General features: G+C 37.7%; 1 protein-coding gene across 1 annotated transcript; it reads right to left on the reverse strand.

Annotated features, from left to right (window-relative positions):
• Positions 1-3,500: 3,500 nt before the first annotated feature.
• On the reverse strand, positions 3,501-5,531 carry LOC123922614. The gene has a single exon (XM_045975312.1). It carries the CDS (start codon positions 5,529-5,531, stop codon positions 3,501-3,503), a length of 2,031 nt encoding a protein of 676 aa, XP_045831268.1.
• Positions 5,532-17,902: the final 12,371 nt, after the last annotated feature.

The following is a 17,902-nucleotide window of genomic DNA, read 5'->3' on the forward strand; positions in this document are numbered from 1 at the left end:
GTTATCAAAAGCAAGTTTAGAATCAAAAAAAGTATGCAAAGAGAAACTATGTAAGAATCAGAATCAGATTCGTTAATGAAACAAAAAGAAAGAAGAGATATGGTTAAAATAGATTCAGAAAAATATAAAAACACGAAATTTAGTCTAATTAAGTAAAATAAGAATTTTGGAAATTAGTTTGGAATTTTCTGAAACTATAAAAACAGAAATAAATTAAAATAAAATAGTAAAACACGGAATTTGGACTTTTTAGGTTTCCGTCACCTATTTTGTCTCAAAATAGGGGATTTTGAACTCTGATTTTTTTCTAATGAACAGGTACAGGAAACACTAGATTTGGAGAAGATTTTCCAGAAAACTGTTTTTATACGAAAACTGATTATTAGGGCACGTAAAAGCCAGAAAACACGGGAAAGCAAGGCTAGAACGCAACCACACAGAAACTGAGTCTAATATTAGCTAAAATCAATTGAGAGTCCCCGGCAACGGCGCCAATTTGATCACCGTCGTTTCGTGATCAAAATAATTTTAAAATAAGTAGTACAAGGTAGTAACCTTGGTCGTTTCGCAAGGACTCACAATCGGTTTAACAATGTTAGAATCAATTTAAAGATTGCAAATTGGGGATTTTCGGTTTTGAAAACAGTAACAACAATAACGAATTTAATCAATGTGAAAGTAATCAATCCATTGGTTTTAGGAAATCTTGTTTATCATCTATCCTAGGTTCTCATAAGATTGTTCGTTAGTTTATGCTGGGCTGATTATAGAACTAATTTAACAAGCGAAAATCAATTCTATAAAGAATCGTTGATTAAGCACCAACGTGTTCAATTGACTATGGAGATGATCAAGCGTCACCGATAACATAGATAAAATCATAACAATAATTCATTCAGCCCCTTTTTACAAGCGAAAAAGCATATATCAATTTCTATTCAAATTAATTTATACAAGCGATGAATGAACTCGAATGGTCTCGATAGTATGAATATGAAACAGAATAATTAAGCATCAATTGTATCAAACTCATACATAAAGAAGGAGACACGAAAATTGATATATGATAAGCATAAATATATGAATTGATAATAAAACCGAACCTCAAGAATCAAGAACAAAATTCCTTACACCAATGGATTGAAAATAAGTTTAGTTCTCCATGAAGGTAGTGGCTGCTCTGGGGATTGGTTTCTCGTGAAATCAGAATGAATAACCCTAGCTGCCTTTTTTTCGGTTTAAATAATACATGGAACGGGCCTTAAAACAATTGGGCCGAAAAATATAAAGTTGTGCTGAAATTAAATTCGTCTGGAACATAAACGCAATTATTTGACACACTTGCGCTCCGAACTGGGTTTTGGCCTCAACATGAAAGTCGTAGCTCTTGATCTCAGCTTTCCAACGCATCTTCCCGCGTCTCAATCCGATATTTGTAACTCCAGTTATGACCTGCGGACCGGAAGGGTGTCAAAGTGCTATTTATTCATAAATTAAGTGCGAAAATAAAATAGAGTTAGAAATAAACTTAAATATAAAAACACCTTAAAATAGTGAAAATAGTAAATTAAACCATAGGAATACACTAGTACAATAGTAGAAGAATGTGCATTAAAATGCACTGATCAGTTGGCTGACAGGGTGAGACAAATCGAAAGGTTAAAAGCTGAAAAAGCTAGAAATTCTAAGTTTCAGAAAAAGAAAGAAATAGGTTTTGTTGACTCCTATGATAATGAAATTAATTATGAAATTAGTGATGAGTACTTAGATTTCGATGATATTGAAATCTGGCACGCAGTGAACACAATGCTGCACAAGATGCTATAGCACACGTTGCAGCAAGACAGTCGCAGAACACAGTAAATAAATAAATAAATTGCAGAACAATAAATAAGACAGGAAATTGTTAACCCAGTTCAGTGCAACGTCACCTACTCTGGGGATACCAATCCAGGAATGAATCCACTAGAATAGCTCTAGTTCAAAGCCCTCGACCAACACCCGGTACTTGACTTATCACCTAGACACTACCAATGCAATCCTACCTAAGAACCTCTTAGATAATGAGACCCCGTCCCAAATTCCCTCTAACAACACGTACTATGTTGCTGTCAATAATAATTGTAAGGATGGAGACACTCTCCTAGAAACTAGACAACACTCTTGCTTAAAAGCTTATGAGTGAATCACACACACTAACTCCGTGCTTAAAAGCTTAGGAGCAGTTGACAATAAACAACACAAACACAGTCCTAAACTTGCATCAGATTGACACAAGAAAGGCTCACAAAAGACACACACACTAAACCTTAAAACGCACGCTTTTTGTAATACAAGGTTTAGAAATCGCAAGTTGAATAGCCTTGAGGCTTCACATATTTATAGTCTTCAATTGTCTTGATGGGCAAGCTAGGTCTTCAGACTTGTACAGCTGTGAGAATTGCGGCCAACCCTATATTATTTTCAGAAATATAATTCCTGTTGTTCCAAACAAAAAAAAACGCAAAAATATAATATAATTATATTTTTGTTTTAAATCACTTTCCTTTGACCGACTTCAATACAACTTGCTGAGTAAGTCTCGTCTTGCCTAAACGCACGTGCCTGAATATATAATTGAAGCAAATCTTGGCTCAGATTTGAAATAAAAATTCTGCACGAAAAACAGAGCTTCAGGATGCTGTACTATAATGCTACAGCATCTCAGTCCAGCATCTGGCTGGTTGGCTTTTGCAAAATGTAGCCAATCAAAACACCAACAATCTCCCCCTTTGGCAAATTTTGGCTAAAACAACCTTAGGTCAGTGCATAGAGAGATACAGTCTAAACTTTCCTTCGAGTCAACATAAGCACACAACTAGGAAAGAAAGTAGAACGATGCTAAGCTATTTAAACTTTCCTTCGAGTCAACATACGCACACAACTAGGAAAGAGAGTAAAGAAATTCATCAGATGAATAGATAGCTAGCACGTAAGCATCAGAGGCATGCAACAGCGGAACATAACACATCTTAGCCTCAAAGTACAGACAGAGAGAAATAAACTCTCACATAGTGGATTCAAGATCGGAGAAATAAACTCCTTAAAATTTAAGCAACGCCACAGAGAATAGGAAAAATAAATTCCTATATAAGCATGCATATTAAAAGTAGTAGAAAAATAAATTCTACCTACTCCCCCTCAATTTATGCATAAACATTCACTCCCCCTCAAAACATGCATACCACATAAAACATGCTATACTAGATGCTATAGCATTTTTCATCACATCATGCATATTCACACATATTTTACTCCCCCTTTTTAGCCAGAAATTTTGACAAATAGGAGCATAGAATGGGAGCAAAACAAAGAACCATAGAATACCAAGTAGCTGAAAGTCACAGATGTCAGAGCATAGGGAATCACATGATACATATTACAACCCAAGAGGCCCTAAGCCTTCAAAAACAAAATCCAGATAAAGACAGAAACAATACAGCCAAAAGAAAATGAGCAGTTCATATGGAGGGGCTTTCATCAGAGGCCATCTCCTCTTCTACAGTGTCACCACCTGCAAGATCATCATCATGAGAAACGCCATGGGAAGGACCAACTCCATCCTCATTTGCCTGTGACTGCTCAAGCTCCAAGGCTTGGATTACACCATCTACCAGCTCCTTCTTCTCACCTAGCATATTACTAACCTCCCTGAGATTAGCAATCATCTGTCTCTTGGTCATACCTACAGCTGGTGTCTTCAAAGATGCTACAGCAATGTCTGCAGCATGTTTTCCTTCCAATAATCTAAAATCCATGGTTAAAGCTGAGGGTCTAGAGACAGGCACATCAGAGTTAGTGCAGATGTCAGGATGTTGAGACAAGATAATACCACAGATCAAAGTGGGAAAGGCTATTGGCATTTTTACAGCAGTGGAAGAGCCATGGAGAATTGTTGCATTAAAAATATGAGTGCCATAATCATAACATGTACCCGTACCTACAGCATATATGAATTTTGCCAAACCTGTAGCTACACTGTTGGAATGTGTAGTGGGTACCCAGTTTGCTGCACCAATTTTGTTTAGCAGAGCATATTTTGTGGTTAATTTAGCAGCAGAAAGTTTGCCAGCCCTTGGCCATGCTTTCACTTTGTCACCAGTGATGGTCCTGCATATCTCATTCATAGATGTCTCTAACTCAGCTGCAGGAGTAGTACTTCTTCCCAGATATTCATTGATGACAACTGGTGAGAAATCCACACATTTACCCCTCACATATACTTTTAAGTAATCAGGACTCAGAGGGTTATCACAGTCAGCTGGGATGTTTACCAGGAACTCTCTGGTCAACTTGTCATAGCAGTTACCCAACTTTGAGACAGTATTCAGCAGTCCAGCTTCCTCTAGCAAATTCACAATGTCTTGACATTTCAAAAATTCTTCAGTTAGGTTCCTTTCAATGGCCATTCTTCTTTTGACTACAAACTTCCACCTGTCAACATATTCAACACAATGGAAAGAGACATTGTCAATAGGTACAGATGGGACAGTAGGGGCCATCCTTTTTCTCTTGGCAGACCTCTGAGAAGATGCTGCAGGGGATGCTTCAGCATCTTGATCTGCCTCATAATCAGAGTCACTTGAGGAGACAGTTTTTCTCTTCACATTCTTCTTCTTACTTTCAGAGGGAACAGTTACCTTGCTCCACCGTTTCTTAGGTCCAATTTTAGTTTTGGTGGCTTCAGAAGGAGTGGCTATATCCTTTCCTGTATTACTTCTCAGCCTCCTAGATATACCAGCCCTAGGAGTACTCTTGAATTGGAGACTTTCAACATCAATTACATTTGCCTCACTTGTATCAGGCATACTTGCAGTTTTACCCTTATCCTGGGTAATGACATCAGCAGGGATGGTGGTTTCAGTCCCTTCTTCATGAACAGGAGCCACAGGAGAGTTTGGTGACTCAGGGACTACAGAAGTACTAATATCAACATGTGCTGCAGATGCTGTAGCATCATTTGCAGCATCTAGCCCAGAACCTGTATTTTCATCAACTGTCATCTCAGACACAAGATTGGCCTTAGAGTTAGCGCCAATTTCATCAAAAACAACATTAGGGTTTTCCAAGGAGGTTTCCCCCAATTTCTCAGCAGACCTAGGTTTTTCTAATCCTAGGGTTTCAGTTAAATCCAATTCCGAGCTTAAATTCTTCTTACTAGAATCAGATGCTTCAACATTAACATCAACATTTGCAGTAGCAGGATTGTCAAGATACAATTCACGCATTGTATGAACCGCTTTAAGAGTAGATTTAGATTTTGATTTCTTACCCGTTTTTGAAGCAGATGCGTCACGCGAAGTAGTTTTCTTTGGCGTTGGCTTCTTCGCTGAAATCTTCTTTCTCTTCGTTGTTTCCTCAGGAAAAATGGTAGTGAGAGGATAAGCGATGGTGATTTGTTGAGGGAGAGAATCGTATGAAGGTGATATGGTGGTTTGTGAATGAACAGTTTCGTCGTTTTTGGAAGAGGATGAAGTTTGAGAGCTTGACATGGTGGTTTGTATTTTTGGAGGAAGGTTTTCAATAATGGCGGTTGAGAGGAGAAGTTGAGTGGTTGTTGAAGAGAGAGAATGAAGATAGATAGTGTGATGGAGGAGATGATGAGGTTGTAGCGCGTGAAAGGGGAAGTTAAGGAAATTTTTGATTACTTCCCTTAATTTGCGTGCACCAATGAATGAAGTGAGGAGAACCACTTCAACTGCACGCCTTTTGTGCTGTAACTGCTACAAATCTTCAAATAGGCAAATACCAAGTTTGCCTCGCAATTTTTCAAATTGAACTGCATCTAGAGCTTTAGTGAATATATCAGCCAATTGTTCTTCAGTTGAAATATGCTCAAGCGTTACAATACCTTCTTCAACTAGATCTCTAATAAAATGGTGCCTAATATCAATATGCTTCGTCCTGCTATGTTGGATAGGATTCTTTGAAATATTGATGGCACTAAGATTGTCACAGTACAATGCCATAGCATCTTGTACCACATTGTACTCTAGCAACATTTGTTTCATCCATAATAGCTGGGAGCAGCTACTACCAGCAGCTATGTATTCAGCTTCAGCTGTAGATAAAGATACACAGTTCTGTTTCTTGCTGAACCAAGATATAAGATTGTTGCCTAAAAAGAAACAAGCTCCTGAGGTGCTTTTTCTATCATCTGCACAACCTGCCCAATCAGCATCACAATATCCTACTAGCATAGAATTCTCACCATGAGTATACAAGATCCCATAATCACATGTACCATTCACATACTTCAGAATTCTTTTCACTTGAGCAAGATGACTCATCTTTGGCTCAGCTTGGTACCTAGCACATACTCCTACAGCAAAAGTAATATCAGGCCTGCTGGCTGTAAGGTATAATAAGCTTCCTATCATGCTTCTATAAAGACTTTGATCTACATCAACTCCCTTTTCATCTTTGGTAAGCTTTAAATGGGTTGCTGCAGGTGTTCTTTTATGAGCAGCACTTTCCATACCAAACTTTTTCACTATATTTCTTGCATACTTGCTTTGGGAGATAAAAATAGTATCTTCCATCTGCTTTACTTGGAGCCCAAGAAAGTAGGTTAGTTCACCTACAAGACTCATCTCAAACTCAGACTGCATTTGCTGCACGAAATGCTGTACCATCTCACTAGACATTCCTCCAAATACAATGTCATCAACATAGATTTGTGCTATTAGAAATTTTCCTTGATCTTCTTTCACAAATAGAGTCTTGTCATTTCCTCCTTTCCTGTAGCCTTGACTAATAAGGAACTCAGTCAATCTTTCATACCATGCTCGAGGTGCTTGTTTTAATCCATAAAGAGCTTTCTTTAATTTGTAAACATGATTTGGAAAGCTTGGATCAACAAACCCCTTTGGTTGTTCCACATATACTTCTTCATTTAAGTACCCATTGAGGAAGGCACTTTTTACATCCATTTGAAATAACTTGAATTTTAGAATGCATGCTACTCCTAGAAGTAATCTAATGGATTCAAGACGAGCAACCGGAGCAAAAGTCTCATCAAAATCTATCCCTTCAATCTGTGAATATCCTTGTGCAACCAGCCTTGCCTTGTTTCTGGTCACAGTTCCACTTTCATCAGACTTGTTCTTGTAGACCCATTTGGTACCAATTACATTTGCATTTTCAGGTCTAGGAACCAAGTCCCAAACTTCATTCCTCTTGAACTGATTTAGCTCTTCTTGCATAGCATTTATCCAGAACTCATCAGTCAGAGCTTCCTTCACATTTTTTGGCTCAAATTTAGACACAAAACAAGCATTAGAAACTATGTCAAGTGTCCTTCTAGTAGCAATTCCTTGATTGGGATTACCAATAATTAGGTCTGTAGGATGATTCTTTTGAGTACGAGTAGAAGGTCCTTTCTTTGGAGTAGCAGAGATTTGGTCAGATGCAGTAACCTCTGTATCATTCTTTGATTCATTAGTAGTTTCACAATCTACATCACCTGTTATAGATGCTGTAGCATCTTCTGCATCATCTTCAGCAGTTTCACTTGAGGTGTCATCTATTACCACATTTATAGACTCCATCATGGTTTTGGTTCTATTATTATATACTCTGTAGGCTCTACTATTTGTTGAGTATCCCAAGAATATGCCCTCATCACTTTTAGGATCCATTTTGGTTCTTGGTTCTCTATCAGACAAGATGTAGCATTTACTACCAAACACATGGAAGTGCTTAACAGTAGGTTTCCTTTCCTTCCATAATTTGTATAGAGTAGTTGTTGTTCCAGATCTCAGGGTGACACGATTATGAATATAGCAGGCAGTATTCATAGCTTCTGCCCAAAAACCATGTGAAAGCTTCTTTGCATGCAACATTACCCTTGCAGACTCTTGTATAGTTCTATTTTTCCTTTCTACTACACCATTTTGTTGTGGTGTAATGGGAGATGAGAATTCATGTATGATGCCTTCAGAGGCACAGAAGTCAGAGAAACTGGAGTTCTCAAACTCCTTACCATGATCACTTCTGATCCTTAATACCACATTGTTTTTCTCCCTTTGAAGTTGAATACATAGATCTTTGAACACATCAAAGGTTTCTGATTTCTTTCTAATAAAATTTATCCAGGTGTATCTAGAAAAGTCATCAACAACAACATATGCGTACCTTTTTCCTCCCAAGCTTTCAGTTTGCATAGGACCCATCAAGTCCATGTGTAGAAGTTCAAGAACTCTGGTAGTGGTAAGATGCTGCAGCTTTGGATGTGGCATCTTGGTTTGCTTTCCAATCTGACAATCTCCACATATGCTACCTTCTTCAATTTTGAGATTTGGCAGTCCTCTGATGGCTTCTTTGGATATTGCTTTCTTCATGCTTCTTAGATTAAGATGACCAAGCTTTTGGTGCCATAGTTTAACTTCATCTTCTTTAGTGGTTAAGCATGTTGACATATTTTCTCCTTCTTGGGGAACCCATAGATAGCAGTTGTCTTTTGATCTGACACCTTTCATCAAAATCTCACCTTCGTTATTTGTAACCAGACATTCAGATTTGGTGAAGTTTACTTTCATTCCTTGGTCGCATAGTTGACTAATACTTATCAAATTTGCAGTCAATCCTCTTACTAGCAATACATTGTTTAGTTTAGGCAAGCTATTACTTCTGAGCTCCCCTATCCCAACAATTTCTCCTTTTGCACCATCACCAAAGGTAACAAAGCTAGTTGAGTAAGACTTTATTCCGACAAGAAATTTACTTATTCCGGTCATGTGTCTTGAACAGCCACTATCGAAGTACCAGTCTTCCCTTGATGAAGCTCTAAGTGATGTGTGAGCAATCAGGGCAGTAATCTCTTCTTCAGGTTGAGTTGTATCACTTTTCTTCTCATTTTCTTCTTTAGGTTTCCATTCTTGTTGAGTAGGAGCAGTTGTGGAAACAGGTTTGTGCTGAGGACGTCTGTTAGGGTACCCATATAGCTTGTAGCAGTAAGGCCTTATGTGCCCTTTTCTACCACAGTAATGACATCTCCAAGCATGGTGCTTTCTTCTATTTCTTGACATGGGATGCTGCTGATGATGCTGCGGCTTCTGATAAGGCATCCTTTGCTTTTGAGTTTCTTTAGGCTCCATGTACATGAGTTCAGGACTGTAATTTTTGAATTTATTGACATTCTCATAGCTAAGCCCAATATTTCTAGGCTTTCGAACATTTTTCTCTAAGATTTCCTCCAGTTGTCCATCAGCCTTATGAAGTTTGTCAAGATGCTCATCATCTTTATACAACATGTCAGAGAATTTTCTCAGCCGCCAAATGTCAGTATTTAATTTTTCAATGACTCCTTTAGCTTCTTCAAGATCAGAGGATAGATAATTTACCTTCTTTTGAAGTTCCTCCATCTTTGAGATATTCTCAAATTTTTCTGCTTTTAACTCATTGATGGTTACCTTTTGTTTCTCAATAACCCTGCAGATCTCAAGATCAGAGGACAGAAAATTTACCTTCTTTTGAAGTTCCTCTATTTTTGAGATATTCTCAGATTTTTCTGCTTTTAACTCATTGATGGTTATCTTTTGTTTCTCAATAACCCTGCAGATTTCTTCACTTTTAAGACAAAGTTCCTTGTAGGATGCAGCAAGCTCTTCATAGGTTACCTCTCCATCATCAGATTCTGTATCAGATGTAACAATACCTGTTAAGACTGAGATATGTTTAGCAGTTACAGATGCTGTATCATCTTCTGAGTCATCATCCTCAGACCAACTGACAATTAGCCCTTTCTTTGCTCTCTTCTGATATGTTGGGCACTCCGGTCTGATGTGACCATATCCTTCACATTCGTGACATCGAATGTTTCTGTTTAAGTTTGATTTTTCATCACCTTTTGTTTTTCCTTGACTTTCATTGCTGCGTATAGTGCTTGGAGCATTGTTTTTGAAATTTGATCTGGGTCTCTTATCCATTCGTTTCAGAACTTTGTTGAATTGTTTTCCCAATAACACCATGGCCTCAGAGATACTCTCATTAGATTCTTCTTCATCCTCCAGTTCTTCTTCATTATTTTTGGATGAGAAGGCAATGCTCTTATTTTTCTTTTCACTTCTTCCATTTGCAACACTTTCATAAGTTTGGAGTGATCCAACCAGTTCATCCAGCTTCATCTCAGATATGTTTTTGGCTTCTTCCATAGCTGTGACTTTCATATCAAATTTCTTTGGAAGTGATCTAAGCATTTTTCTTACTAACTTTTCTTCGGGAATTTTCTCCCCCAAAGCATCAAATTGATTATCATAGTCTAGAATAGTCATATGAAAATCTTGAATTGTTTCCTCCTCCTTCATACGTAAGTTTTCAAACTGAGTAGTAAGAATCTGTAATTTAGACATTTTTACCTGAGGAGTACCTTCATGAACAGTTTCAAGAATCTTCCAAGCTTCTTTTGCTGAGACACATTTTTTGATTAGTTTGAAGATGTGTTTATCTACCCCATTGTATAATGCATACAATGCTTTTGAGTTTCCCAAAGCAAGCTCATCCTCTTCTTTAGACCAGTCCTCCTCAGCTTTTAGTTTAAGTGTTGGCTTTCCATCCTTGTCAATGACCACGGGGGGGTCCCATCCTTTCAGAACAGCCTTCCAAGTTTTGCTATCCATAGATTTTAGGAAAGCAATCATGCGTGATTTCCAATAATCATAGTTGGAGACACCAACTAGAAGCGGTGGTCTGCTTACAAGCCCTCCTTCCTTTTCAATGTTGCCAGACATTTTCCCTGGAGCTCACCCTATAACCAGAAAGGGTGCCTGCTCTGATGCCAATTGAAATCTGGCACGCAGTGAACACAATGCTGCACAAGATGCTATAGCACACGTTGCAGCAAGACAGTCGCAGAACACAGTAAATAAATAAATAAATTGCAGAACAATAAATAAGACAGGAAATTGTTAACCCAGTTCAGTGCAACGTCACCTACTCTGGGGGATACCAATCCAGGAATGAATCCACTATAATAGCTCTAGTTCAAAGCCCTCGACCAACACCCGGTACTTGACTTATCACCTAGACACTACCAATGCAATCCTACCTAAGAACCTCTTAGATAATGAGACCCCGTCCCAAATTCCCTCTAACAACACGTACTATGTTGCTGTCAATAATAATTGTAAGGATGGAGACACTCTCCTAGAAACTAGACAACACTCTTGCTTAAAAGCTTATGAGTGAATCACACACACTAACTCCGTGCTTAAAAGCTTAGGAGCAGTTGACAATAAACAACACAAACACAGTCCTAAACTTGCATCAGATTGACACAAGAAAGGCTCACAAAAGACACACACACTAAACCTTAAAACGCACGCTTTTTGTAATACAAGGTTTAGAAATCGCAAGTTGAATAGCCTTGAGGCTTCACATATTTATAGTCTTCAATTGTCTTGATGGGCAAGCTAGGTCTTCAGACTTGTACAGCTGTGAGAATTGCGGCCAACCCTATATTATTTTCAGAAATATAATTCCTGTTGTTCCAAACAAAAAAAAACGCAAAAATATAATATAATTATATTTTTGTTTTAAATCACTTTCCTTTGACCGACTTCAATACAACTTGCTGAGTAAGTCTCGTCTTGCCTAAACGCACGTGCCTGAATATATAATTGAAGCAAATCTTGGCTCAGATTTGAAATAAAAATTCTGCACGAAAAACAGAGCTTCAGGATGCTGTACTATAATGCTACAGCATCTCAGTCCAGCATCTGGCTGGTTGGCTTTTGCAAAATGTAGCCAATCAAAACACCAACAATAGTGATATTAATGTGGCTGAATTAAAGCCTGGGCCTCCTTACACTTGCAAGTTGTTGAGGCCGTCGAATGGAAAAAATCCAATCGAACCAAAAAATGATAAGTTTGTTACGAAGACTTATACCTTCGACATTACTAAATGTGATGAAATTTTTGATTTATTGGTGACTGACGGCCAAATTATTGTGCCAAAAGATATGAAAATACCACCAATAGAACAAAGAAAGAAAAGAGGTTATTGTAAGTTTCATAATTATTTGGGACATAAAACTTATCAATGTGTTGTTTTCAGGGATTTGGTGCAAAAAGCGCTGAATGAAGGAAGGCTGAAGTATGCTGATAAGGCAAAGCCTCCAATGAAGGTAGATTCAGACCCCTTACCACCTGCTGATGCTACCTATGTCGAAGTCTATGACTGCAACATGGTTGAAGTGATAGATGCTGCTGCTCCAGTCAAGGCTGTGCCCGAAGAGGAGTATGAAAAGAGGGTGCGTGAAGTGTATCCCAATGCTGAGGAAGAACTAGTGGACTTCCTGAATAGGTGCAAGCTGAAGAATGCTGAAGTAATGCTTTGCCCTAGATGTAGTGCTGTGTGCGACAAAGAGGCCACTGCAGGCCTTCAAAATGTTGTACCTTATGCTGAAAACAAGAGAAAATGGCCAAAAGCTAGGCCAAACCAAAAAGCTTGGCCTTACAAAGGGGCCAATTGGGGAAAACCCATGACCAAAGGACTTTCGATCCAGCAAAGGCTAGGTCCCCAAAACACTTTCAAACCATCTAGGAGAGCACTTGTTAACCAATGGGTGAGTGGACAGTACGTCACTTTCAATCGAAGGATGATGGAAAATGGAAGCTCTAGCAATGTCAACGTGAACATTGTAGCTGAACCCAAGGGTTCAAAAGTGGTAGCTGGAAAGGAAACAGTGAATGCTGCCACAGAAGTCAACAAATACTCTTATAGGAACAACTATAAAGGAAAAAATCCTATGACCCGCACTCAGTGGCGAAGGTTTCAGAGGAAGCAGAAGTTGACAGCAAAAGAGGCTGAGGCTGGGGGCAAGGTTGTTGCGACCCAGAAAGCTGAAAAGGTTGAAATGGCCAAGAGGCCAGCAAAAGAGAGGCTTTCCATAGTATTGGAAGAGCCAATAGCTGAAAATGCCCAAGGAGGGGCGGAAGGTGAAGATGACATGGAGGATGATGATCTCCTGGATGAGGGGTCTGATTTCGACGTTATGGTCAATGTGGTGTCCATTCTACCTCTAGAATATGATGTGCCTACGGAAGTCAATGAGTTGGAAGAAGACTTCGAGGCCCTTAATTTGGCTGATCATAAGCCAATGTGTTACTATGTTATGCAGAATGGTTGTGTCGAAGAGCAAAAAGCCGTCTTCGAAAAGCCAGACCTGGGAATGCAGAACCACTTGAAGGCTTTGTTCATTAGGGCAAAAGTCAATAATGTGGGAATCAATAAAGTCTTAGTGGATGGAGGAGCTGTGGTGAATATCATGCCTCACTTCATGTTGAAGAAATTAGGTCTCTATGACACAGACCTTCATTCCCACAATGTGGTGCTGGCCAACTATGAAGGAAAAACTGGCCATTCCCTAGGGGCAGTGCAATTGGAAGTATGTGTTGGTAGCACGGTTCGAAAGACCTTGTTTATGGTCATAGCTGCCAAACCTAATTACAATCTGTTATTAGGCAGAGAATGGATACATGGTGTTGGAGCTGTTCCTTCAACCATGCACCAAAGATTAATCATCTGGAGAGAAGATGGTTTAGTCGAGAATGTGGAAGCAGATCAAAGTGCATATGTTTCAGAGACAGGTACTGTGACTTTACAGAACTTCGACAAAAACCTGGCTTTAATTGCTCCTTGTGGTGAGCAAGATGCTGCCTTCGATCCAAATGAAGTGGTGTCAAAAAATGTATACCACTCAGTTAAGTTGCATCCAACCCATGGTTTTTGTTGGGAAAGGGAAGACATAGAGAAACCCTTGTGTGAGGATGCACACCCACCAGTGTCTGGCTGGGTCAACCATGATGTGTATGATGATTGAGTCCCCAGCATGGGATCGAATTACGGCTTACGCAGCCGAAAATAGAATCAAAATGGCCCTTGAGGCCATTAATGTTCAAGAAGATATGGCTGTCGAAGCCAATGGTGACTTAAGAGACGAACTGGCCTTGGAGGCTAGTGAGGTAAATGGTGGGAAAAAGCAAAGGTTGGATTGTATCTATGATGATGAGCCTTTGGGTTTTGAAAAAGATCCACATAGTTCGATTCAAAGAATGCAAGCCCAAGATCCTTTGCAGGAAGTTGATATTGGAGATGGCTCTGTTAAAAGGCCAACTTATATTAGTGCCAATATTGATCCAGCCCTAAAAGAAAGAATGGTCGAGTTGCTTAAGAAATACAGAGACTGCTTTGCATGGGATTATAACGAAATGCCTGGGCTAAGCAGAAATCTCGTGGAGCATAGGTTACCCCTTCGACCAGACGAGAAACCTGTAAAGCAGCTTCCAAGGAGGTTTGCACCGGAAATCATGACAAAGATCAAAGCAGAAATCGAAAGGTTGCTCAAATGCAAGTTCATTCGAACAACCAGGTGTGTGGAATGGTTAGCTAATATTGTTCCTGTTATTAAGAAAAATGGATCACTTAGGGTTTGTATAGACTTTAGGGATTTGAATAATGCTACACCTAAAGATGAATATTCCATGCCTGTAGCCGAAATGCTAGTTGACTCAGCAGCAGGACATGAATATTTAAGTATGTTAGATGGCTATTCAGGTTATAATCAAATCTTTATTGATGAAGATGATGTGCCAAAAACCGCATTTCGCTGCCCTGGTGCTTTAGGCACCTATGAGTGGGTGGTGATGCCCTTTGGATTGAAAAATGCTGGAGCAACATACCAAAGAGCCATGAACTTGATTTTTCATGATTTTATCGAAATATTTATGCAGGTTTATATTGATGATATTGTTGTGAAATCCTCCTCACAGGATGAACATATCGAACATCTTAAAAAATCGTTCGAATGAATGAGAAAATGTGGATTAAAGATGAATCCACTAAAATGTGCTTTTTGTGTACATGCAGGAGATTTCCTTGGCTTTGTTGTGCATAAAAAGGGCATAGAAATTAACCAAAACAAGACAAAGGCTATCATGGAGACAAAACCTCCAGGAACGAAGAAACAGCTTCAATCCTTGCTAGGAAAGATCAATTTCTTGAGAAGGTTTATATCAAACCTAAGTGGCAAAGCTCAACCTTTTTCTCCACTGTTGAGGCTCAAGAAAGGTGATGTATTTGAATGGGGAATGGAACAACAAAAGGCATTTGATGATATCAAGGCATACTTGTCGAAGCCTCCAACTTTAATGCCTCCTATTCGAAACAAAGCAATGAAGTTGTATGTTGCAGCATCAGATTCGACTATTGGAAGCATGCTCGCACAAGAGGATGAAAATGGCGTGGAAAAGGCTATTTATTATTTAAGTAGAATCTTAAATGATGCTGAAACTAGATATAGTTCAATCGAAAAACTTTGTCTATGTTTGTATTTCAAAAAAAAAAAAAAAAAAAAAAAGAAAACAAATTTTGGAGCCAATCCAAAGTTTTGAATGGCAGCCTAAACGATAGGAGAGATAAATGGAAAAGAAAGATATCCATTAAGACTTTCAAAAACGCCACTTCCTCTTTCGATAGACACAGTCGAAAATGGCATTTTTGGGGGGCAATTTGTTGGACATAAATTTGGTATTTATCAATTAAATATAATTGGTGGGTCCAATATTTATTTTGGAGGTTATATTGTCAAAATAAAACTTTCAAAGGTGGTGTCGAGAGCTACCTATGTCGAAGCGAAAGAGCGTTTCGAGGGCTGTGGAGGACACGTCCAGTTTTGATTTGGCCAGGAGGCTATCGAAAGCGCGAGATCGAATCGAAAGATAGTTGGGCCAAGCCCAAAAAAGAAACAACAAACGGCCCAAGAGGCATTGGCGCGCGCTGAAGGAATAGAAGATGAAAGTGGGGAACGTGGTCGACGTGGCAGATCGAAGAGCGTCCAGATGATCAAGAAACAGTTACCACTTTGTAGTAGTATTTATAGCAGTTTTTCATTCAGAACAAGGGTCACAAAATTTTATACAAACACTCTCTCTAAAATTCTAAGTACTCAGCGATCGAACGAAAGGAATTCAGAGGAGAAATGTATGTTTTGTGAACCATCTTTATTTATAATTGCTTTTCATTCAATGCAATTTGCTTTTCAGTAATTTTCTTTAGTTTAATTCCAAATACTTGCTCGAGAAACTGCTACTTCGAGGCGATTCGAATTAGTTTCTCTTGTATCAATTGAAAACGTTTTAATTTCTAAGTGTTTGCTTCCTTGTTAAAACGAACATTCAAACAGTTTTCTTAAACGAATAAAACACAAAATTGTCCTGAGATTTAATAGTTGATCTCGCGAGTTTAAATACTTAAACTAGCGGTTGTTTACCAAATTTCCACGTAAACAACACCCACTCAACTAATAATAATAGTTTTTACTAAATTAGACGCACTAATTAATCTTTTATACCATATATTGAATTATAGTGTCCAATTAAGAATCAAATACACAATGTATGAGTATGACCACAAATCGTTTTCATAGTGACATGACAATTTATGGATTATCAACTTATTTTGGTAGATGCAATATGATCTATTGTAATCTTTTTGAAATGTATAAACACATTTTTAATATCTATCTTATATTTGCATCACTTTTTTTATTATTATTATTTTGTTGTTGTTGATGTTATTATTATAATTTTCATAATTCGGCTTTGGCTAACATGCACAAGCGCACCATATGGTGCACGGTGTACAAGTTAGCGATTTCATTATAACGAATACGAATTTTATAAAATCTAACGTTGTATTGAAAGTTTATATCATATAGATCATCCATAATTTTTTTTGAAAAAATTGAAAATCATTTGATATGTTATTGAGACCCGTCAAAATTAATGGTTTATGAATTTTTATTAAATACCGTTAATCTTTACGAGTCTCAATAACATATCAAATGATTTTTAAATTTTTTTATGAATGATCTATATTATATAAACTTTCAATCCAACGGTAGATTTTGTAAGATTCGTCTTCGATATAATGAAAACGCTAATTTGTGCACCGTGCACCATATGGTGCACTTGTGCATGTTACAACTTGCCTCATAATACTTATTGTTTCAATTTATACGAATGATTTTTCAACATTATAATATAAAATACCGCATAACACCCGTGTATCGCACGGGTGTGGGACTGGTTCTTAATTATTTATGCATGTGCATACTTGGTATTCACACAAATTGAACAATTGGACATTTATACTCACAAAATTTTCAACTTTGGAAAGAATATCTCAATCTATACATTTAATTCAATCAGCATTGCATTCTCACACGAAAATTTACACCTATGCACACATAGACATTCAGAGCATCCTTTTTTGGTTCACATAAACATTTTAATCACTTGCAAGTAGTTAACAAAATTTATTCTAAAACACATGTGTGAATTAAACTAAAATTACTTGGTTAAATTAAAATCTAACATAATCACATTCACATAGTAACTAAAATTAAACTCTATAATAATCAAATTAAATATATAATAGTTCCTCAGCAATAGATTTAGCCACATCAAAGATCATAAACAAAATCAACCCAAGCATAGAATCATCGGTTTAAATTTCAATGAGATCAATTTAAATTTCAATAATTGGTTGCAAAGAGTACTGTCCTACAACAAGTACTAGACTATCTTTATATTTTCGATTATCATTAATCTCACCTTAAACTAAGTTACCATAAATTAAGTAATAAACTAAAATAAAACATTGGTTTTTATTTTCAATTTCTTTATTACTTGGTTCCTAATCAAACTGATAATTTTGGCACAATCCCTGTGAAAAACGATAACTTACTACTTTATTATTTTGTAACAATTCTGTGCACTTGCAGAACCACCGTCAATAACGTAACTAATTTCACACTATACAATATTCCTTTTATAAAAAAAAAAAAATCACAATAATACC

The sequence above is a fragment of the Trifolium pratense genome, linkage group LG4, assembly GCF_020283565.1.
Source record: "Trifolium pratense cultivar HEN17-A07 linkage group LG4, ARS_RC_1.1, whole genome shotgun sequence".
NCBI lineage: Eukaryota > Viridiplantae > Streptophyta > Magnoliopsida > Fabales > Fabaceae > Trifolium > Trifolium pratense.

What these genes read in the sequence shown, in the direction of transcription:
- LOC123922614 (XM_045975312.1), bottom strand. Translation starts at nt 5,531, where the DNA reads ATGTCAAGCTCTCAAACTTCATCCTCTTCCAAAAACGACGAAACTGTT.